Genomic DNA, 23,940 nt, shown 5'->3' on the forward strand with positions numbered 1-23,940 from the left:
GAATTACAGGGAGAAAAATACACTTTCCCCTTCCTAGAACAAAGGAGGTTTCACTGAGTGGGCCCCAGGTAGCCGAGATGTGTTCTGCTTATGGGTACCCATGGAAGTGTGGGGCTGTCGTTCTTCAACGGGATGACTCATTAAATTGCTATCTGTGTCTGACTAGAGCTTCAGCTATACCACTTTAAAAAAATTTTTCTTTAATTTTATTTACTTTTTAAAAATTTTTAATTTTTTTAAACATCTTTATCGGAGTATAATTGCTTTACAGCTAACAGCTATACCACTCTGCTGAGAGGACGAGGGTGCTGAAGAGGGTGGAACTGCCCCTCCTACCTTGAATCAGTTTACGACTTCAGGCTGCTACCTGGTAACCGTGGGGCCCCTACCCTGGTGTCTCTCACCCTAGTAGCACCCCAAATATTGGGCCCAAGCCCTTTTTCTCATTGCTTCTCTGCCCACCTACCCTACTCTGCCCATAAAGTAACATAACTTCAAATATTCTAAGTTTTACTATATTAAATAATTATTTAATACATTTCTCCTGATTTATATAAATTAAAAAATTACAAATTGACTAAAAGTATATTTATTGTATGCTCCAGTTTTGGGGAGGGGTGTACCTACAGCATACTGATTCCATGACACTGGAAGAGAGAGCCAACATAACTTTTGCTAAAAGTATATATTCTAAAAAGATGTGAAAGGTTGGATTTGATTGTATGCAATGTCAGACGAAACAACATAGAATTTCATAGGAATGTATGCAGAGCTGGGACTTGGGTTCCACATACCAGTTACTCTCCTTTGGAAGGCACAGGTGTGGCTCTGGAGTAGCAGTTGACTCCAACCATCTGGGTCCATGGGGTGATATAACCACCAGAACCACGCATAGTTATCTTGGGCCACATGCAAAGAGTATAATGTTGAGAGGAGGAGATGCGAATCCCATTTCAGTCTTCACTGAACAAACCATGCCTGGAGTAATAACATGTTCAGGGTAGTAGGTGCACTTTAAGAGGATATTTTCACAGTTTATCCAGTTCTATACAACCCAGAAAGACACTGAAGGGATTCTAAATCACACCATGTGAAAATGTACTGAAGGAATGGGGAAGATTTGGCCAGGAGACCAGAAGATGGAGTAGATTCATTTTTAGGGGTGTTCATTCACGGTTGAAAGTAACAAGAGGCGGGGGAGGGATCAAGTGGAAAGAAATTATTTTCAAGAATTAGAGGAGTCCAATAAAGGAGTTTGTGGAGTGTAAATTTCTTGTTCCTGAAGGTTTCAAGCAGCAGTTGGGGGATTGCCCTGGTACAAGTTTAGATATTAAAAAAGAATTAGACCAGTTAACTCCTGAGGTTCTTAAGAATCCCATCAATAGGAAGGATGTATTTGATCATCTGAAAATTAATTCAAGCTAAGGTGTTAATAATGAAATGTGTTTTTTCCCAAGAAAATTTTTGTTTTAATAAGGCGTTCTAAATCAATAATTCTACTACCATCTTGTCCCATAGCAAACACTGGTGATTGATCGATCCCCTGTTGTCTTTCTGGCTGGACTGGGACCACACCTCAGGAACAAACAATGTCTTGGGCAACTGGCACCATCAGCTGTGTTGGCATAACAGCATGAAATCTGTTTGTTATTCCTGCAAAGCCAAGGAAGAAAGGTCTGAAACAGGAAAGCCTCATTATCCGAAGGTAACTTGTCTTGGAAAAAGCCCACTTAAGGTGAGTCACTTAAAACAGGAGCTAACATGTCAAAGTAAATAGAAAAAATAAGGGGTGAATAGAGCTTTATCTTGGGAAAAAAAACGGCGAAGTGAATATTCACTCATTTCATTTCACAAGCGTTTACCGGGTAGCTACCATGGTAGACACCATTTTCAGCCCTGGGGGTACAGTAGTGAAGAAGACCCACAAATCTTTGTCTTCAAAGAGCTCCCATTCTAGTGGGGGAGGCAATTATAACACAAATAGACGAACAATTATTACACATCAGGTCCTATGAAGAAAATAAGACAGAATAAAGTGATGAGAGCTGCTAATTTAGGGAGTGTGGTCAGGGACATTTTCCTCAAGGAAGCACATTTGAGCAGATCTGGGGGTGGTGTTCCCAGCAAAGGGAATAGCAAGTGCAAAGGGCCTAGGGAAGGATCAAGTTCACCTGTTGTAATAAGAGCAGGGAGGCCAATATGATTGGAGGGAAGTTCAGAGTTGTCTCAGGCCCAGGGTGCATAGGGCCTGGTAGGTCATGGTAAATAGCAAATATGTTATTAAAAATGTTCTTACCTTCCATTATGGATATAATTGTCATAGCTAATTCTTAGAAACAATGAAAAATAAATTATGCCCATTGGAGGGGATTTATATATCATTTTTCTGCAAAAATTTTAATAGCTCAGAATGATCACCTTCACTTGACATTTGACATGTACTACATAATTATTAAAAGGTAACATTTACAAAATTAATTAAGGGCTTCATACATTTTTCCAAGAACCACTCTTAATCCTTTGATATTTAACTCATTCCCTTCGGTATTGACATGTCACCATCCTTGTCAATTTTTTATTCTTGTTATTGCCAAAACCTCGTTTATCACTGGTCTTGAATGTGATTCAGACCAGTCTCCACCATCACTTCCACTGACTTCATGGAATCCTGAATCTTTTACACAAATTAAAACTTTGATTAGCAATCCGTTTACATATCTGCATTTTGTTGTCAGATGAATCAAAGAGAGATTGTCACACAGAGGTGGACTTGCTGTACACTAGCATTCGTTGGAGGGTGGGGGGATGTTTGAATGGAAACCAATATCATAACCAGTACTCCACTGGTTTATATTTTTGGTATCTCAGCTTCGCCTTGCTGGACATCTTTGAATCTTCGGGAGCTCCGAGCGGTCGATCACTCAGATGATGAGGCCTCTTTGGTTGCCACATCAGGTACTGGGGCTGGAGAGGGAAAGGACAAGAGGACAGAGAATTAGGGAGAGTTTCCTTAACGGAACATTATCTTTTCAGGCAAGAGCTCTCTCTTTGCACGGGGAAGCCTGCTCACTCCCAAGGCTGCGGGCAGGAAGCTCCGAGGCGCTGTGTGCCTACCAGCGGGGCAGGCCTCTGCTGACTTCCTGGCATTGTTAGGGTGCTGGCTGCTTGCCGCAGGAGCCTGCAGAAGGGGATTTCTCAGAATGGAATGTTCTTCCAGGGATGTGTGGGTATTTACATCAAAGAAATGTAAAGTGAGCACAGAGCCAGTCTGGAGGGAGCTCATTTCATTTTTAAGAGCAGCCCATCTGCATTTAGTAAAGTTTTCATTTTTATTGTTCTTAAAAAAAAAAAAAACCCTATATAAACACTGTGCCATTATGAGAAATAGAAAGAAAATATCATCTTTTAAACCTACTACCCAAGCACAGCAGTTTGTTCATCCTGTTCCAAACTTTGTTTATATATTCTTATTTATTGTAATAATAATAAAAATTGATGACAACATTTATGGACTTTTTTCTGTCATTTTCAGTTACGTCATTTAGTCTCCATTAAAATCCATGAGATAGGTCATTATTACCTCCAATTTTACAGTTGAGAAAACTGAGGCGTGGAGTGGTTGTCCAAGTTCAAACTACTAGTAACTGGTGGGTCTTGAACCCTGGCAACTCTAGACATTTCTTTCTTGACCACTATATTATTGCTTTATATTTTGCATATAGCCAAGTCCATACATTAGAATTAATTTATCTTCAATTATAATAAAGACTATTAAGCCTGAAATTCAGATGTTGATTTTAAGAGTACTGATAGAAAAAGTAAAACATTGAAACTTTTAACATTTAAGTGAATTAACCATATTAAATCTAGCATCTTTATTCCCCCCTTATTCTACTTATATTGTATAAAATAGGGTTGTGCATAAAATATATACTATATATTATATGTGTATACATACATTCATAATTACTCTAAAAACATGATGACAGGGACAGTGTCTGGCTTGTTCATAGCTATGGAATAGTGACAACCATGTGGCATCATTTGTTCAATTAATAATTATACCAGTTAATCTGTTTTGCATTTTTTTTCCCCTGATACACTCTGGAACTTTTTCCTCAAAATTCCCAGTTCAACATGATGTTAATAGATAACATTGAACAAAAAACTGGTCTTCATTGAGTTTGAGAAATGTTGGTTGAAAAACAAAATACTGCCTAATATGCATTGTGAAGTTATAATATACACCCTTTCAAAAACTTATTTCTGATCATGTAACTCTCTTTTTTTCTTTTCTTTTCTTAGACCATCTGGGAGACTAGAATTCCACTGAGGACACTTTGGGAAACACTGATCTACAACTTACTTCTAGAACTCCAGGACTGTAGGTTTTCTGCTTCTCTTTTTAAACTCATCTTGAACTACTATTTAGTCAATTAGTGTTTCCAAAATAACCGGATGTTGTATGATTATTCACCAGTATTTTCCTATTCCAAGTTGAATAATACAAAATATCAGAACAAAACAAAGCCCCAGACACTATAAAGATAAACTTTAAACCTGATTTAAAATGAAAACAAATAATGTTAGAAGAATTGGTTAAAAATAAGAATTAAAATGGTTGAGTTTTTTGCATGCTGCGAAAAACAAGTATTTTTTTTTTCTGGGACATTTTTGTATTTGTTTTAACCATAATCAACTATATCAAAAAATGGTTTCATTGAATGAGAATACTACCTAAAAGCTAATTTTAGTCCATAATATTCATGGAGCTGCTGAAAATCCTTATTTCTTATCCGTGGACATTATTGAATACCTGCACTTATTTTATACAGTTGTTATTTCACGTTATTTTTGAAGGGCCCACATTACTTCATACACTTGTCCAAGTCCTGTTTCAAAGTTGAGAGCATTATATTTTTCCATTCCAAATAGATCACTAGGAATACTTAAATGAGAAAAGTATGATCTTTCTCTGCATTAGAACATTTGGAATCAGCACCATAGACAATGAGTAAAAGAGGTTTCTGAAAACTGGCAGCCTTTGAATTTTTAGAGCCAAGAATGCTGAATATAAACTTACCTTTTTTGGTCTCAATAAAACAAAGAATAAACCTTGTTTTGTGATTTTTAAATAATGTGTACACATACATAGTGTACATAGAAGAGGCCACGTCTGACACTCCTGAACATAACTCATATGAGGCAGTAGGTGGCTTAGGAATGTATTCACACTATATATTAAATCATTCAAGGGCTGAATACTTCTAAAGTTATTTCAGTCCATAGAGTTCAAATCTGAGACCATATAGACATACCTCATTTTATTGTGCTTCCCTTTATTACTCTTTGCAGACACTGCGTTTTTTTTGTTTTGTTTTGTTTTGTATTTTTGCGGTACCCGGGTCTCTTACTGTTGTGGCCTCTCCCGTTGCGGAGCACAGGCTCCGGACGCGCAGGCTCAGCGGCCATGGCTCACGGGCCCAGCCGCTCCGCGGTATGTGGGATCTTCCCGGAGCGGGGCACGAACCCGTGTCCCCTGCATCAGCAGGCGGACTCTCAACCACTGTGCCACCAGGGAAGCCCAGACGCTGCGTTTTTTTTTTAACAAATTGAAGGTTTGTGGCAACCCTGTGTCAAGTAAGTCTTCTGGCACCATTTTTCCAACAGTGTTTGTTCATCTTGTGACTCTGTCACATTTTGATAGTTCTCACAATATATCAAACTTTTTCATTATTATTATATTTGTTATGGTGATCCGTGATTAGTGCTCTTTGATGTTACTATTGTAATTGTTTTGGGGCACCACGAATTGCGCCCATAGAAGATGACGAACTTAATTGATAAATGTTCTGTGTGTTCTGACTGCTCCACCAATTGGCCATTCCCTGTCTCTCTCCCTTTCCTTGGGTCTCCCTATTCCCTGAGACACAACAGCATTGAAATTAGTCCAGCTAATAACTCTACAATTGCCTCCAAGTGTTCAAGTGAAAGGAAGAATTGCACATCTCTCACTAGCATCAAAAGCTAGAAATGATTAAACTTAGTGAGGAGGACATGTGACAGCTATAGGCCTCTTGTGCCAAACAGCCAAGCTGTGAATTCAAAGGTGATGTTCCTGTAGGAAATTAAAACACAGCATCCATTCTTCAGCCCATGAATCGAGGAGTACTTTAGACTTTCAAGCCTTGTTGTCTAAGAAATAGATCTTGTAAGGCTGTAGCTGCCCTAGGTTGTGATTCCTCTGATGGATCTGGGCGAAGTAAATTGAAAACCTTCTGGAAAGGATTCACCATTCTAGATGCCATTAAGAACATTGGTGATTCATGGGAAGAGGTCAAAATACCAACATTAACAGCGGGTTGGATGAAGTTGATTCCAACCTTCATGGATGACTTTGAGGGGTTCAAGACTTCAGGTGGTGAGTCAGTAACTGAAAATATGGTGGAAATAGCAAGGGAACTAGAATTAGAAGTGAGCCTGAAGATGTGACTGAACTGCTGCAATCTCATGATAAACCTTCAACGAAAGAGTTGCTTCTTATGGTTAATAAAGACAGTGGTTTCTTGAGATGTAATCTACTCCTGGTGAAGATGCTGTGAGGATTATTGAAATGGCAGCAAAAGATTTAGAATACTACACACACTTGGTTGAGAAAACAGTGGCAGGGTTTGAGAGGACGGACTCCAATTTGAAGTTCTGTTGTGGGGAAAATGCTATCAAACAGCATTGCATGCTCATTCGTGAATGGAAGCTTAAATTGACGTGGCAGACTTCCTTGTCTTATTTTAAGAAATGACCACAGCCTCCCACCCTTCAGCAACCACCACCCTGACCAGTCAGCAGCCATCAACATCGGGGCAAGACCCTCCCCCCGCCAGCCAAAAGATTACAACCTGCTAAAAGCTCAGGTGATGGTTAGCATTTTTTAGGAATGAAGTATTTTAAAATTAAGATATGTACATTGTTTTTTCAGACATAATGCTATTGCACACTTAGTAGACTACAGTATAGTGTAAACATAACTTTTTTTTTTTTGTGGTACGCGGGTCTGTCACTGTTATGGCCTCTCCCATTGCGGAGCACCGGCTCCGGACGCGCAGGCTCAGTGGCCATGGCTCATGGGCCCAGCCACTCTGCGGCATGTGGGATCTTCCCGGACCGGGGCACGAACCTGTGTCCCCTGCATCGGCAGGCAGACTGTCAACCACTGCGCCACCAGGGAAGCCCCTAAACATAACTTTTATACATACTGGGAAACCGAAAAATTCATGTGACGAGCTTTATTGCAACGTTTGCTTTATTGTGGTGGTCTGGAAGCAAACCTGTGATATTTCTAGGGAATTCGTGTGTTAGGCTTTTATTCAGCTACTTTTAAAAATATTTAGAGAGAGGAAAGGAAAATTGCAAAGGACCTTAAGGAAACCTGTTGGTCTTTGAAAACTCTATTTTGATTTTTCAGAGTATAACTTTGAAAGTTAAAGATATGACTCGGATACAAATACAGGGGCATATCAGAGATCTGTTAACTTTAATAAGGGGATCCATAAGAGGGGATCTATGAGATGATGATTAATGGGGGGATCTATAAGATGATGATGCTCTTGGTTCCAAGAACGTTTTGAGGATCTGAACATTTGCAGGCATTTAGAAAGAATGTTAGTATAAGATTGTTAGGTTAGATGCAAGATTGGTTAAAGCTGCACAACGCAATAAAACCATCAATGCTGAGGTTATCTTTTCCTCTGGACAGATTGGACAAAATGTACCATGTTAACACGTAACTCCACCATGTCAGGAATCGAACTTAAGAGTGAATAGCATGTCAAACACAAGTCCATTTTTTTTTTTAGAGAATTAAGCAGTCCTTGGGTGGACCTGTGAAAAATGTCTCGTGACACTGAAAGGTCTCGCTCTTTCCCCTTAGTACCAAGTTTTGAGTAATTTTTCTGATAACCTGAAAATGAAATTTTGAAATTTTTTGCTATCGTTTAACTCACCGTCTGATATAATTTTGACCAAAAACCATCTCAGCTGCTTCTGGGAGTGGAGAAATTAAAGGAAGGGAATGGGGAATCTTCTTAATTCGAAATTCAAAATAAGTATCTTTCCCAGGTGACTGGTCACTCCATATCAAGGTCAACGGGCAGGAGAAATTAACGATGGAAAGAGTTCAGGACAAACATCTCCAGGGTAATGAAGCAAGTAGGGGCTAACAGCCTTCCCCTCCCCCAGCAAGGCTGCCTTTATTTAAAGGCGGTAGCGTGGGTGCATTTGCTCTCTCATCTTTTGTAAAGGTGGTTGGGAGTGGAGCTCGGGCGGGCTGCTCTTGCAGAGGAAACCCCATCTCGCTCACGGTCCCCCCACCCAGTCACCAGCTAATGCCTGGAACAAATTCTTCACCCGCCCTGCGTGGGCTCATTCACAGCTCTGCAGTCCGGGGCTGGGCGCTTCCTCTTCGGGACTGAAATAACAGAGTGCAGACAGATCTGGTGTGATGCAGCTAGCCCTCTTTCAGAGGCTTTTCTTTTTCCTGGGCAATAAACACACACCCACACATCCACACCCCCAAAACAGCAGCTATGTTTCCCTCCCCCTTCTCGTTCCCTTCCAGCTTTTTCTGAACGGTTTCTGAATCTCTGCGAGCCTCCATCCCTAGAGGGAGGTAGCTCTGTAAAACTGGTAGAAGACGTCTGGAAGAAAGCAAGTCGCCCGCGGATTTCAGCACCTAGGCAGAAACAGTCAGCCTTTCCCGGGGGTGGCGGGCACCGGGAGGCCGGGATTAAACTCGGCGCCCGGCTGGCGAGATTGGGGTCGTGCGGTCACGCTCCAGGTGCTCCTCGAGGGGGTCCCGGGGTCCCGGCCCCGCCGCCGCGCCCCGCCCAGCTCTGTCCCCGCAGCCTCGCGGGCTGCCGGGCTTTGTGGTTCGCCCGTGCGGCCGGGCCCCTGCTGGGGGTGTCGTTACGAGCATGTGCAGACAGCAGCCCAAGGTAGAGCGAGTGTGCCGGGGAGCCCTGAGACTTGCCTTGCAATGCCATGTTTGTGTATGTGCTCTAACTCCCGGAGAGCAATCAGGGAGACGGCTCCCCGGCCGGACTTGGCTGATGTTTTCTTGTTTCTGTTTCAGCCTTCAGGATAATTCCTTCAGCAGCACCGCTGTAACAGAGTAAGTGCTTTTTGTCACTAAAATAAGATTTGCATGCCTTTCTCAGGAAGCAACTATCGGGAAGGTATCCTCTACCGTTTCCAGCCGCTCTGGGTACTAGATGCATTGTCTCCTGTAATCTGGGGTTGTGAAGACCGCGAGATGTGGGGACTGATGGGGCCCAGAAATCTTTACAGGTTGAAATCAGTCTTTTAGCAACTACGGGAGAGTGATTAAAACAAACTGATGGCCTGCGGGAGCTCAGTGCTCCAAAATACGTGTTCTTGGAGTTCAGATTTTTTAAAAAAATAAATCTCTCTGACATGTCAGTAGGAAAGCTTTGTTGTATTTTGCCAACGCTGGTGTCTGTTTTCATGGAGCATGCTGTGTACATTTACGGCAAATAGGAGATGGATGTGAAATGAGTTGGATTCCAGCATGTGATAAATAGGCTAAACTTAGTCTCACCCTCTGCTGTGTACAGACTTTTAAGACACAGTAGAGTAAACTTTTCTTGCATGCCCTTTGTCAATTTTGTCTTCTGCCCTCAGAGATCTGGCTATAGGAGGAATGCGTTATCTAGTCTCATGGTTAAAGCTTTCGATTGGGACGACTAACACCGTTCAAACATGGAATGAAGGAGTGAATATTTTACTCAAGGCCAGCATGCATGGTATTTTTTTATTAGATATTATAGTTTGTGGTTTTAATTCTTGTCATCCCTTCCTTAATATGTTTTTCTAATACTATGTTATATGTATATGTTAAAAATTAACAGGTAGTATATTATGCTAATACTATATGTCACTGATATATAATTTACATATATCCATATATGTATTAAATGTCTATACTTTATTTAGTAGTCTTTCTCTAGGCTAACTCATTATGTTTACTTCCAGGACCTTATGATAGAAGTCACTCTAAACATTTTTTCAGGAAAAAGGGGGTATAAGGTTGTATACTCAACTACATTTAAAAACGCTGCATCAAAAAAAGTTTGATACAGAAGTCCCGGTAACTTGGGAGTTATTTTCTAAAGTTCCCTAAAAGGCAAATAAATTATGTGAGTTTCAAGTCACTGTCACAATGACTGGGTGATGGAGGGCTGCAGGGCTTCCCGGGCCCTCTTGTTTTTCACATTCCTTTGTTTCTCTGTTTGGATATGCTGCTCTCTCAGTGTTGAGCTTTGGCCTCACTTAAGTTTAGTTACTTTTTTTTAAAAAAAGGCCCAGGGTTGATTTTAGAAGATCCAATGTAGAATACTCATTGGGACCTGCTGTGTCCCCTTAATGAGACTGCTTGGTAATGGTGCTGCAGCTTTGCTTTTCTAAAAGCCTAAGAGTGGGGAGAGATGCAGGCCAAAGCATGCAGGCCAAAGATGAGGCTGTGACTCCCTGGTTCAGGTGCACAGGTATTGCTTTCCTCCTTGTGCTGTGCTTACAGCACCAGATGCTTTCTGGGCCTGAGTCTCAGGACCCCTGTGTGGCTGAATCCCCAGAGTCAGCCATAGGCATCGCAGCTTCAAAATGGAGTCACTTAATTCTAGATTTCACATGGACAGTTTTTTAAAAATTGGCTTTATAGTTAAATGCTGGGGAAAGTCTGGTACCTTGTCTTTGGACACTCCCCGAGGAGTTCTGATTGCATAAGGTCCTGTTGTTGTTTTCACAGAAGTGACAGTGATTTATTTTAAAAGGCACTGAGTGACAATGGGAATGCCATCTGGCTAATCTAAAAACCTGAGGAGAACATTTGAAGCATACCAAATCTTCATAGGTGTAGCAGTACAGACGAGGGTCATTTAAAGCTAGTCATCCTATATTATAGTATCTTCTCCTCCCCTCAGTAATATGAACCGTTTTCCGTGGTTCTCTGGGCATGACCCTAAAGTCAGCAGGACCAGGATGCACTACACTGAGACAAAGAAGTAGCATGTAATCAGTAAATGTTCACGTCTGGTCTCGGCATGCACAGAGGAGGCGCTTGCCTCTCTTACATGTTTTAGATACGAGAAAACGTCCCCTTTCTCCTATCCCCACCTCACTCCTACTTCCTCCTACCCACATGTACTTATCTTTTTTAGTGCCTGAAATTCTACCTAGAGATGATTTTGTTTTTGGATGAAGAACTCTGGTGGCGACCCTTATTAAAATGGAAATTAAAAAGTCTGTGCCCCTGGGAGGTGGATTCAAATTGTCATTAATACTTTAATATAAATTATGTTAGCAGCTAGTCTAACCTAAGAGGGTTCTGCTTTGCCAGCTGGGGGTCTTATAAGAGTCAAGGTGAAGGGGAATTGGGAGGGACTCAGGGATGTATTTTATGCTTTTCTCAGTTTCTCCCATGCCTGGCCCTGTCTGTGCAGCTCTGGACCAGTTCAATTTCTTTTGCTACCCAAATTCTTCTGAGATCAGAATGGCCTTGGCCTTGGCCTTCTCTTCTGTATCTGCAGCGCCCTTTCATCTGTTATTTTTCCATGGTCATTTCCTCTGTTGCCCTGGCTAACCTGTTATTTGAAATGAAGCCTGCCCAGCAATGAATTCTGCAACAAATTAGTTATCATGCAAAGCAGTAATTCTCAAAACCAACTGATTATCAGTATCAACTGGGGAAGGGAATGGGGGCTTGTGAAAAATCCAGCTTCCCAGGCTTTATTCCCAAGTGGGAACCTAGAAGTGGGTGATTATGTTGGAGTCAGCCCACTTGCTGGTCTGGGTTTTTAAACCTTTAGGTCAGTGTTGAACTGTTCAGAAGCATACTAGTTATGTGGGGAGAGAGCAGAAAAACTCGCATTCCTGGGCTCCACCCCCAGAGAGTTGATCTAGTGGGGCTGCGGGTGGGGATGAGGCTGGAACTTGCTATTTTTTTTTCCATTTTTTAAATTAATTTATTTTTAAAAATTGAAGTATAGTTGATTTACAGTGTTGTGTTAATTTCTGCTGTACAGCAAAGTGATTCAGTTATATATATATATACACACACACACACATACACACACACATATACACATTCTTTTTTATATTCTTTTCCATTATGGTTTATCCCAGGATATTGCATATAGTGGAACCTGTATTTTAATCAGACACACTTTGAGAAATCCCACAGGATTGCAGGCTATACCCCTGCAACTGTGCCTTCAAGGGACATGGTACTGCAGGGAATAGAAGTCCCCTTCCGGGTACAACTACAGTTTATCTACTAACCAGACTGAGATCTCTCTTCTTATTTACCTCAAGACAAAAAAGAGAACCTCTCATGGGTACTTCTTACTCCACCATTATCCTAAGAAACAAGTCTTTCTCTCTCTTGTGAACCCCTGGGAACGTAGACTGAAGAGACTGTTCAGTGGGCTTAGTGTGGTGGAGCAGAAGTGACACAGGCATCACTGCTTTACGCCTCGGAATCCTGGGAAATTCCTCAGCCCCTGTGTGAAGGTAATTCACACCATTGTCAGGCTTAATTGAGATCATATGAAAGAGAAGGTGAACTATAAAGTACCATCTAACTTTTTCTTGTTTGTGGTTGATAGAGGAAGCAAAAGTCCAAATAGAAGAGTTACGACCCTGAGCATTTCACAAAGAAATGAGGGCAAGGACAAATTATCCATGTATTGTCTGGGCAACAACAAATTAAGAACTCTGGGAACTTAGAATCTAGTTGATGAGAACCTCAAAGGAAGTCAGTTAATAGAGGTGTCTTCACATTTTTTACTGTGAACAACAATAAACACATTTTATGTCGCAGTCCAGCACAAATGTATAGATATGGTTTATTTAAACAAGTTTCGTGAAATAACACTTAACCCTCACTGTACTGATATTTTCTATTCTGTTTCTCTACCAATAGTAACAACAAAATGCTGGTAGCTGCTCTCTAATCTCAGGACCTCCTAATAGGTCACAATTTATAGTTTGAAAAAGTTTGTACTAGAAGATGCCTGGTTTTGATAATTTACAAAGAACATCATTAATGGGTTGGTCTTTAAATTCTTTTATTGGAATAACATGTAGGAAGAGAATCTCATGCCCAAGACCAGTTGGACACTTGATCTGAGTTGATTTTTTTTCCAGGAGTAGGAATATTTGGATATGGGTTCCCAGTGTGGAATCCAGTTTTATAATTGGGCCAGTATTGTGCATTTGTGGGGGGCTCCTGGGCGAGGAATCAGTAGAACAATCAGAAAGATGTTAATTGAGTAGAGCTTGATGGTCTTCATCAAAGCAAATGGAAATTGAACTTAAAAGAGCTTGCATATGTATGCCACGGAAGCCATAAGGAGATCTGTTTCATCGCTATGTCTGCAGTCTAGGAATTGTGTTTTCTTGAGTGATGACTGGAGTTGCTCAGTAGTCCTTAAAATCGGATCAGCTAATTAGGTCTGGCTTCAGATTTCAGAAAGCATCTGCAACTTTGTATGTTCTGGTGCCGATTTCTTATTTTTAACTAATTGTACTTTGGGAAGAAAAATTAATAAATCAAATGAGGGGGAGAAAAAATAGTTCTTGCCAAATTCCCAAACAATAGGTATTGTTGAGCTCTAAGGTTGAAACTCTGTTTGAACCCTAGTTCTTTGGAAGCAACAATTCTAGATTTCTGTTCTTCATTGGCTTTTCTACTTAGCTAGGTTGTTTTTATTGGGAAACATTTTTATTCATTATACAGCTCCGACGATCTGTTACAGTAAATGCCTCTAATGGAGGAGAACAAGACAACGTTTAGGAATTTAATTGTTGTTTTCCATGAGATGGACAAAGTGGGTTATTGAGAGTCAAAAAAAAAAAAAAATGGGAAAGCAAGGAAATTGAGTTCATTTTGTTAAGGAGAGCATTTTGTTAAGTCGATGCATTTTTTTTCCCCAGCTGCCAGGGTAAAGAGGGTTAGAGTCTGTTAGGTTAGAGCCTTTGTTTAATTCATTACAAAACCATAATTTAAAAGGGATAGTAAGGGAAGAGGACTGAAGCTTTCATCAGTTTGTTTTGTGGGTAAATTATACACCACTGCTGGTAAGGAATATTTTAAATTTCTAAAAGATTTCATGTAGTATAAATACTGTATTATGGTTATATCTATGTATGTAGATGTTTATTTATTTATGTCTACTCATTACATTGGGACTCTGTCAGAGCAGGGGCTAGGTCTTTCTCAACTTTCTGTCCTTTAGCAGTAGTGCTACTCAAAGTGTTGTTCACAAATTGTAACTTGTCTGAGACAAGAACAGTACAGAAATAGGGAGTATGCCTTTAATAACTTTTATAGGAATTTGATATTCCTGCGACCTTTTTACCAAATTATCTCTCCACAGTGGATTGGAAATAGAAAACCAACTGGTCAATCGTGAATCCCAAAAAGTTTGAGAAGCACAGCTCCAATGCCTAAGGAAGTACTTGGAAGGCAGCGAGTGCTCAATAAATGCTTGTTCAATTATTCCAGGGAACAGACTTGCTGAGGGGCCCGAGTTAATGATTTGATTCAAGCATTTATTGAGTGTCTACTCTGGGGTAACATTGTAGGCACTGTGGCAGTGTATCTAGAAAAAGAAATGACGGTTATTTCTTTTCATGGAATTAACAACTAATTTAAAAGATCTCAGAGGTACAAAGGAATTACATAACAGTGCTAGGCAAGATCTAGTTGGTGACTAAAACCTCAGAATGAAGAGTAAACCATTCTGTACTAAGGTTAAAATGGGAACATGGCACGTGGGTGAACGTGGCGAGGAAAGTTCACAGAGCTTGTGAGGCTGGAGCAGTGAAGGCTGAGTAGGAGTTGAAGATGGAAAAAAGCATTCCAGGCTGGAGTGGTGTGGGGTGAGGCGGAGTGGGAAGGGCTGAGAATAGGAACGAAGCCTCCCTCATACACTAGAGTGAGAGAATGGTCCTCCTCCAGAGGTACTTAGGCAGCGTGGAACACTGGAGAGCTTTGAATATGGAAGAGCCAAGAATTTTTCACGAGGTTATTTCAGAAATTTTGTGAAAAGGAAGGATGTCAAGAAAGTCTGGAGGCCAATGGAGTGAGCCAAAGGGCAGCTGGTGTGGTTTGGGACTGCCTTGAGGCAGAAGAAATGCCAAGAGGCATGTAGCAGAGTCTCTTTTGAGCCGACAGCAATCCACCAGTGTTGGTGTCAGATGTTCCCTCAAGTGCTGTGAACACTTAGGTTCTTGCTAAGATCTTGTTTGCTTAGGTGATGTGGAGTAGTGGACGAAAAAGGAGTGTTACCTCTGGTTCTAAGCGTTTAAGCTCACGTGATATGACAACATTGGTATCATTACCTGGTAGACGTCGGGGAATTGACGCTGGCTTGAGTGAGAGTGGTAAAGATTGTTCCATTTTTTAGTTTCCTGTGCTAATCGTCAGATAATTTTAGACTGTTGCTGCTTCTGCTGCAGCAGACAGTTGGATCTGATGTGGTTTTATCTCCTCTCTCCAGGTGTGACGAAGACACGGTCTCTCTGCATGAAGATCAGACTGACTGCTCTAGTCTCAGGTAGGACTCACCATTGCTTGGTTCTTAATTGTGAAGGACAGAAACCATCTGGGTCTGGTATCTTAAGTCTCTTCTTTGAATTCTAATACTTTGTTCTCATGTTCTGTTTCTTCTAATAGATTATCAGCTGTTGAAGGAAGTTTTGTTTTGTCCACTTTTGTATACCCCCCTTAGCACTCAGGACGGTACCTTTTCTATGGAGAATGCTCAGTAAATGCCTATTGAATTCATTGATTAGCACATCTGTTCCCATCATAGACCTTAAGGAAGAGCTTCTAGATTTATTCACCAAGCGTGGCATTGAGTGTCTGGATCTTGGTCATCACCGGGTTCATGATATGATGGCAGAACCTTCACGTTAACCATTTCTTCTACATTTGCTTCACTCAAGCACTTTCACATGCATTTTATTATTTAATCTAAACAACTGAAAGGAAGCTGATGTTACCCTCCTCATCCTAGATGGAGAAACTGAGGCTCAGAGGGATTATAGCTCATCCAAGATAACACAGCTGCTATGAGGCAGCATTTGGACACTGGTCTGTGGGACACTTGTTGGATAACAGACATTTGTTGAAGGCCTTTGTTTCATACATTTTTGTGTGCCAGAAACCAGTGGAGATACGGGATGGAGAAATTCAAACCAATCCCTGCTCCCAGGAATTCAGTTCACTGGAGGAGATAGGCCAGAATATAGATGATGATGCTACAGTGCGTTAAGTGCTGCTTTACTAGCGGGAAACAGAGGATTCACTTAGAGTGACCAAATAGCCCAGTGAGGTTTCTGGGATGGATTCCTGAAGAAAACTCCACATGTCACATGACTCTTTTTGGTGGAATATAAGGCCGAAAAACCAAGCAGAGGGAGCAACTTACTGGTAAGCCAACAGAGGGCAGAGAAAATAATTCAACTTGAAGGTATAGCAAGCAGTTCAGGATGGCAGGAACCCTGAGAGCTGAGGATGCCAGGAGTGGTAAGAAATAAAGTTCCAGAGATAAACAAAGACCTGGTTACAAAGGGTTTATATACTCTGCTAAGGAGTTTGGAATTTATCCTGGAGGTATTGGGAAGACTAAACATAACCTTCAGTTTTTTCTTTGCAAATAACCACTCGCCCAAGGCCCCAAGTGAAAGTAGCCCCCATTTATTGGATTGTGGTCTTGAGCCAACTTTCTTTGGTAGGCATTTCACAGAGACCGTACTGCCTCTGTCACGTAGAGATGCCGGCATCTTCTGGATGAGGGTCACAGAGGTGAGGTGGTGTGGCTCCGGCTGCATTTCTAACAAGTAGGAGGATATTTTGGACTCTTGTTCTTTTCAGAACACCGTGCTCGTTCTCAGTTATGACTGATTCCAGTAAGCGGTAACATAAATTACGTCACCTATATTCTGTTTTGGGGATTCTGAGGAACCAGTAATAGGTTGGAAATGTATTTCTAAAGATGACTTTTCTATTTAGGTTTTATATTTGTGTAATGAGAGAAAGATGCTTTTTGCCCCGTTTTTCAAGTCAAGGATGACATTTATAGCTTTTGGGCACCTTGAAACTATGATATGTAAAACAAAATTCAGGTATTATTTTAGGAAGGAGTCTATCAAAAGCGTCGTTTTAGATTTGAAAAGTCATTTTTATTCTTGAGTGTGCTAGAATCCTCCTCGAATGAGGAACACTTAGGCTATGGTAGAGGTCGCTGTTGCTTCTTCCGTTGCTCACCCAGGAGCATAGGGTGTGTGGATGAGTAGTATTTGTCACTAGTGAGAGACGTGCATTTCAAATGAACCAGTGTAGTTCCAGCTCATGGTGTGATATTGGTTTCCAAACCCATTAGTGACATACAACTTTTTTTTAATTACAGATCTTAAGGGAGAATATTAACCAGTGTCACTGACATTGTTTTGTTGTTTGTGTTTTCAGTTACTATCATGAAGAATTATTTCACCCGTTGGGTTTTCCTTTACCAGATACTAAGTTTGTCCTGAGGCTTAAGTTTAACTCTTTCACATCATTTTATTTCCACATCTTGTCCAACGACATGCACCCCGGCCATGTTCCAGACATCCTGGCCCAATGTTTTCTCTGCTCTTATCCCAGAGACTAACTGGAGCTCATCTTCCTGATATCAGCTTAGTGAGTTTAATCTTCTATTTGTAAAAAGGCATCCTGAGCAGTCGACATAGAAATCTTTCTTTTGCTGTTCTTGTCCCTTGGCTTTATGTATCCTGAGCCATGAGGAATTGCTTGCTAGCTGACCTTGCCAAACTCTCTTTTATGGGTGCTGCTGGTCAGGGCACAGGAGGGAAAAACACCACCTGGGGGAAGTGGCCAGTCCTACAGAATTGCATGATCTAGTAGTGAATGATTGCTAATGGGTTAAGGACAATCATATTGATCGTATAAAGGGAATGCTCCATCTGGCTATGGTAGTTGCTGAATTCTTAGCAAAATAAGAAAATAAAATGCATCTAGATTTAAGAGGGACAAATGACTTCAAATAAGAGTGTTATTATGTCACTGTTTTTGAGGCAATTGAAGGGGGAGGGCGATGCTGTGTTGAATTTGATTGATGCGTGAAAATGAACACTGCCCTCCCAGCGCTGAGTGTGTGGAGGTAACGCCAGCCAGGTCAGTCTTCTCCAGCCGTTCACACCCTCAGGACCCAGATACTGGGATCTCTGGCTTTGCGTTGAGAGGGTTGTTCAGATAGATGGCTTGGCTGGGTAGAACTTGGCTCTTGTCTTAATTCTATTGAGGTAGTATGTATTCTATTAAAATAGACCCCAGTTAGACTTTTAAATGCGTCTGCAAGTTGTAAGGAGATGGTTAGAGACTTGCCAGTGAGGAGGAAACATCATGCCTTGAACCAAGGACACATGCATGAGAGACTGGGGACCCACCTGACCACTCCAGGTCTGGGTGAATTAGCCCTTTATTTAATCTCTGGGGTTTAGAGTGTTAATCTATAATGTAGGAATGACAATAGCTAACTGGAATATCTCACATTATTATTGGTGAGAGAAAAACATGACATATGTGAAACTATCTTGAAGTGAAAAATGAAAAACAAGTATGATAGTATGTGCAAAGCTACAACTACAGAAAGTATGTATCCACTAGCAAAGATGGGAAGGGAATGTGGTGTGATCTAAAAAGTGACATTCAGTTCTTCTGAAGCAGCCTACACTAAAAAGTTTGCTAGGTACCGTGTAAATGAGCTGCAGTGAGTGTCACCAGCCTCTCTTTCCCAGGGCGGATTATTAGACTTTTTTTGTTTTTGTTTTCAATTTGAAAGCAGTCACTGTTTATTAACTGACCAGATTACAAAAATAATCATGGTAGATACCTTAGTTCATCCTTCTAATAAGCCTGTTGATCTGGTCTTCCCTGTTGCCAGCATGTCCACCTTCTACAAAATGGGTGCTTTCTAAATTGGGTCTTTCCTGTTCTAGAGATGAAGACGATAAAGAAAATTATCCCGATGCCGGGACTCCGCTAGAGGAGCCCGTGCCGTCCCGCGAGCCGCCGCAGCATGTAGAGCAGCCCGCGAGGCTGGACGTGCTGCGACCCAGCATGGGCAACTTCAAGTCCCGGAAGCCCAAGTCCATCTTCAAGGCCGAGAACGGGAGGAGCCACGGAGAAAGTCAGGTAGCGGGCCCCACCTCCTCAGACCTTGGCCAAGACGGGTGCTCCTCTGGCGAGAGCACCATTCCGGTGACGGTGATGGTCTGAGCACGTTATTTTGCAGGCGGAGATTAGCGTGACTTGCCATCGCGCACCTGCGACCTGGGACGCGTGCGTGCGCCCCTCTCGTGGGTTAATAGAGGAGTGCGCTGGGCAGGCTGCTCGTTTAGCGCCCTTTCAAACTGATACTCTCAAATGCCGGACTTTGACATTGATTTAGGGGAGCTGCTGCGTCCTTTGTGGGGGAGGGTGGAGGAGGATTTCCAATGAGCTTCCCTTATCTAGGGTGTGTAACTCTGGCCCCAAACTTGGAGCCTCTTCTCAGCAAATCAGAAGTCCCAGGGTTATACAGAGCCATTCTTCTTAGGTTTCAGTTTAGTGGCTTTGGAAAAACACTCAAGCGTGTATGTGCATGATTGTACGTGTGTGTAGAATCTGGTTCTTTGAGGTAGATAAGTATTTAAGTGTATGAATGAAGCATCTTTCCAACTTGATTCAAGTAATACATTTTATACACAATTATTTATTTTACTTTTCTAGTCGTAGAGGGATGTATCAAAGAATGTGATTTTTAAAACTCTTAAATACCCCTCAAATAATTTATGGTGCTTTTAAAAGAGATGAAACGAATGTAATCCATTTTAATCTTACTACGAGGTTAATGGTCCCAGCATTAAGATACTTGTAATGCACCTAACACAGTTTTGGGGACATAGGTGCTTCATTAATGTGACCTTTGCTTTTTTGTTAACACCTAACTGTTAACTTTAAAAATAATGTGGGAGGCTCTCAGTGTAATACGTTAATTATCTAATAACTTGAAGTCCAGTCCAACTTTGCAAATGGGCACCAGGTGATCTTCCTGCTAAAACAACTTGGGCTGGGCAGTTTATTTGACCTTGTAATTTTCTTATTTGCCTTGTGTTTTTTATCTCATTTCTTTTTTGGCATTGTGACCTCTTATTTAGTCAGTTAATTTTGCAGTGAGATGAAATGCCGTGAGCATTTATGAAGTTCTGTTGTAATTTTCTGAAACTGAGTTGAATTGTAGAGAGAGGTTAAGTGTGAAATATCATTTGAGTTATGATTAACTTGAGACCCTGCCTATTACTGAGTGTACCCAACACTTGTTTGATGAGAGAGTCTGGTGCTGGGGAGGACACAGGTACCCAAAGGGCTGCCTGCAGAGTCTGACTGGGTCTGGAGAGACTCTGACCTTGAATCTCCTACTAAAGGTCACCTGTGACATTGTGGGCTTTGGGTGACCAGCCGTCTCTCCTAGAATGACCTCTTTCTTGTCATCCTTTAGTCTGGCCTCAGAGAAATTACGCAGTCGTCACTTGTAATAAGGTGCTAATGGGGCATGTGATTTCCAACACGTTGCTCATGCACAGGAAGATTCCAGGAGAGTGAGGTGCTTGTACAGTCTTTGCAGATAATACAGCATTGGAATCCAAGACTGCACGTAAAATTTCCAGTTCATTCCAAACATCCCAGTGTACACAATGAGATTGTTTTCCCCGTAATGACTAAGAGAACTTCGATAATATCATTTTAGGTCTTCCATATTTTGGAGAAATTTGAAACAGATTTCATTCTTCCCATTTTCTTTGGAGAGATATAATTGACAGTGGTTGAGTACTGATCAAGAACTGAGCATCTAGGGCTTCCCTGGTGACACAGTGGTTGGGAGTCCGCCTGCCGGTGCAGGGGACACGGGTTCGTGCCCCGGTCCGGGAGGATCCCACATCCTGCGGAGCAGCTAGGCCCGTGAGCCATGGCCGCTGGGCCTGTGCGTCCGGAGCCTGTGCTCTGGCGGGAGAGGCCACAGCGGTGAGAGGCCCGCGTACCGCAAAAAACAAAACAAAACAAAACAAAAAAAGAACTGAGCATCTATAAATAATATTATTAATAAAGTCAGCTGACACTTATTTAAGCATTTACTGTGCTCCAGGTATGTACCATGTTTACGACAATCCCATGGAATGGTTATTATTATCTTTTTGTACAAATGGGAAAACGAAGGCTCAGAGGGATTACATAACCTCTTTAGTCAGATTTGGAAGAACTTGAGTGGAATGTCTTTTACATAAAAGCACGATATTTCTAACAAGAGGTACCCAGAACTTCCAAGTATGATTCTGGTGATTTACTTACCCCTTTTTATACAAAACCTTTTATTTCACTCTGGAATTTTTTTCCTTTGGTCATATATTGTGTTGCTAAGCAGTAATTAGTTATTGAGAAAAGATTACTTTGGAGAGAATTTTATAAGTATGTTTTTCTTCTCTGCCTTAAAGCTTTGTGATGTTGGTCACATAAGCTAGACAAACATTGTTTGAGTGAATGTTAGCTCCACTAGGACTTAGGTTCCTTGAGGTCAGTGAGTCAGTCTTTCTTGTCCACCTTTGGATCTCCGACACTCAGTCACTCAGTATTATTCAGTGAATGACTCAAAACTGTTTATATATATATATATATATATATATACACACACACACACACACACACACACACGTATACAATTACATATATAAATATTTTGTAAAATGGTACATACATATATTTCCGTAAAATGGAAGCATTATATCTTTATTCAGTTATAAAAAGTCACATTTCAAAAGAGCATATACAGAGATTGGTTCAAGATGGCAGAGTAGAAGGACGTGCTCTCACTCCCTCTTTCGAGAACACTGGAATCACAGCTGCTGAACAGTCATCGACAGGAAGACACTGGAACTCACCAAAAAGATACCCTACATCCAAAGACAAAGGAGAAGCTACAGTGACATGGTAGGAGGGACACAATCACAATAAAATCAAATTACGTAACTGCTGGATGGGTGACTCACAAACTGGAGAACACATACCACAGAAGTCCACCCACTGGAGTGAAGGTTCTCAGCCCCATGTCAGGCTTCGAAACCTGGGGGTCCAGCAACGGGAGGAGGAATTCCTAGAGAATCAGACTTTGAAAGCTAGCGTGATTTGATTGCAGGACATTGACAGGACTGGGGGAAACAGAGACTCCACTCCTGGAGGGCACACACAAAGTAGTGTGCGCATTGGGACTCAGGGGAAGGAGCAGTGACCCCATAGGAGACAGAACCAGACCTACCTGCTAGTTTTGGGGGGTCTCCTGCCAGGGGGGAGGGGGGCGTGGCTGTGCCTCACTGTGAGGACAGGGACACTGCCAGCAGAAGTTCTGGGAAGTACTCCTTGGCATGAGCCCTCCCATAGTCCGTCATTAGCCCCACCAAAGAGCCAGGGTACGCTCCAGTGTTGGGTCGCCTCAGACCAAACACCCAACAGGGAGGGAACCCAGCCCCACCCATCAGCAGACAAGCATATTGAAGCTTTACTGAGCTCTGCCCATCAGAGCAACAGCCAGCTCTTCCCACCACCAGTTCCTCCCATCAGGAAACTTGCACAAGCCTCTTAGATAGCCTCATCTACCAGAAGGTAGACAGCAGAAGCAAGAAGAACTATAATCCTGCAGCCTGTGGAACAAAATCCACATTCACAGATAGATAGACAAGATGAAAAGACAGAGGGCTATGTACCAGATGAAGAAACAAGATAAAACCCCAGAAAAACAACTAAATGAAATGGAGATGGGCAATCTTCCAGAAGAAGAATTCAGAATAATGATAGTGAAGATGATCCAGGACCTTGGAAAAATAATGGAGGCAGAGATCGAGAAGATACAAGAAATGTTTAACAAAGATCTAGAAGAATTAAAGAACAAACAAACAGAGATGAACAACACAATAACTGAAGTGAAAACTACCCTAGAAGGAATCAGTAGCAGAATAACAGGCAGAAGAATGGATAAGTGACCTGGAAGACAGAATGGTGGAATTCACTTCTGTGGAACAGAATAAAGAAAAAAGAATGAAAAGAAATGAAGACAGCCTAAGAGACCTCTGGGACAACATTAAACGCAACAACATTTGCGTTATAGGGGTCCCAGAAGAAGACAGAGAGAAAGGACCCAAGAAAATATATGAAGACATTATAGTCGAAAACTTACCTAACATGGGAAAGGAAATAGCCACCCAAGTCCAGGAAGCGCAGAGAGTCCCATACAGGATAAACCCAAGGAGAAACACGCCGAGACACATAGTAATCAAATTTGCAAAAATTAAAGACAAAGAAAAATTATTGAAAGCAGCAAGGGAAAAATGACAGATAACATACAAGGGAACTCCTATAAGGTTAACAGCTGATTTCTCAGCAGAAACTCTACAAGGCAGAAGGGTTTGGCAATGATATACTTAAAGTGATGAAACGGAAGAACCTACAACCAAGATTACTCTACCTGGCAAGTATCTCATTCAGATTCGATGGAGAAATCAAAAGCTTTACAGACAAGCAACAGGTAAGAGCATTCAGCACCAGCAAACCAGCTATACAACAAATGCTAAAGGAACTTCTCTAAGTGGGAAACACAGGAGAAGAGAAGGACCTACAAAAACAAACCCAAAACAATTAAGAAAATGGTCATAGGAACATACATATCGATAATTACCTTGAATGTGAATGGATTAAATGCTCCAACCAAAAGACACAGGCTTACTGAATGGATACAAAAACAAGACCCATATATATGCTGTCTACAAGAGACC

General features: G+C 41.5%; 1 protein-coding gene and 1 long non-coding RNA gene across 10 annotated transcripts in view; both read left to right on the forward strand.

The window, feature by feature from the left end:
• The first annotated feature begins 275 nt into the window (after nucleotides 1–275).
• On the forward strand, nucleotides 276–4,558 carry LOC137209343 (uncharacterized). The gene is made up of 4 exons (XR_010935996.1): nucleotides 276–370; nucleotides 1,519–1,735; nucleotides 2,869–2,955; nucleotides 4,306–4,558. It is a non-coding gene; the product is annotated as an uncharacterized lncRNA (long non-coding RNA).
• Nucleotides 4,559–8,531: 3,973 nt separating this feature from the next.
• The window catches only part of FAM13C (family with sequence similarity 13 member C), a 136,714-nt gene continuing 121,305 nt past the window's right edge, over nucleotides 8,532–23,940 (forward strand). For 3 of the 9 annotated variants that reach the window (XM_067710924.1, XM_067710926.1, XM_067710925.1), the window contains exons 1-3: nucleotides 8,997–9,166; nucleotides 15,576–15,632; nucleotides 19,081–19,276. In XM_067710924.1, the coding sequence (XP_067567025.1) occupies nucleotides 9,105–9,166; nucleotides 15,576–15,632; nucleotides 19,081–19,276 (315 nt within the window). In that variant the 5' untranslated portion in view covers nucleotides 8,997–9,104. The other 6 variants (XM_067710927.1, XM_067710929.1, XM_067710932.1 and 3 more) reach the window with 6 other exon arrangements.

This window comes from Pseudorca crassidens, chromosome 16 (genome assembly GCF_039906515.1).
Source record: "Pseudorca crassidens isolate mPseCra1 chromosome 16, mPseCra1.hap1, whole genome shotgun sequence".
Lineage (NCBI taxonomy): Eukaryota > Metazoa > Chordata > Mammalia > Artiodactyla > Delphinidae > Pseudorca > Pseudorca crassidens.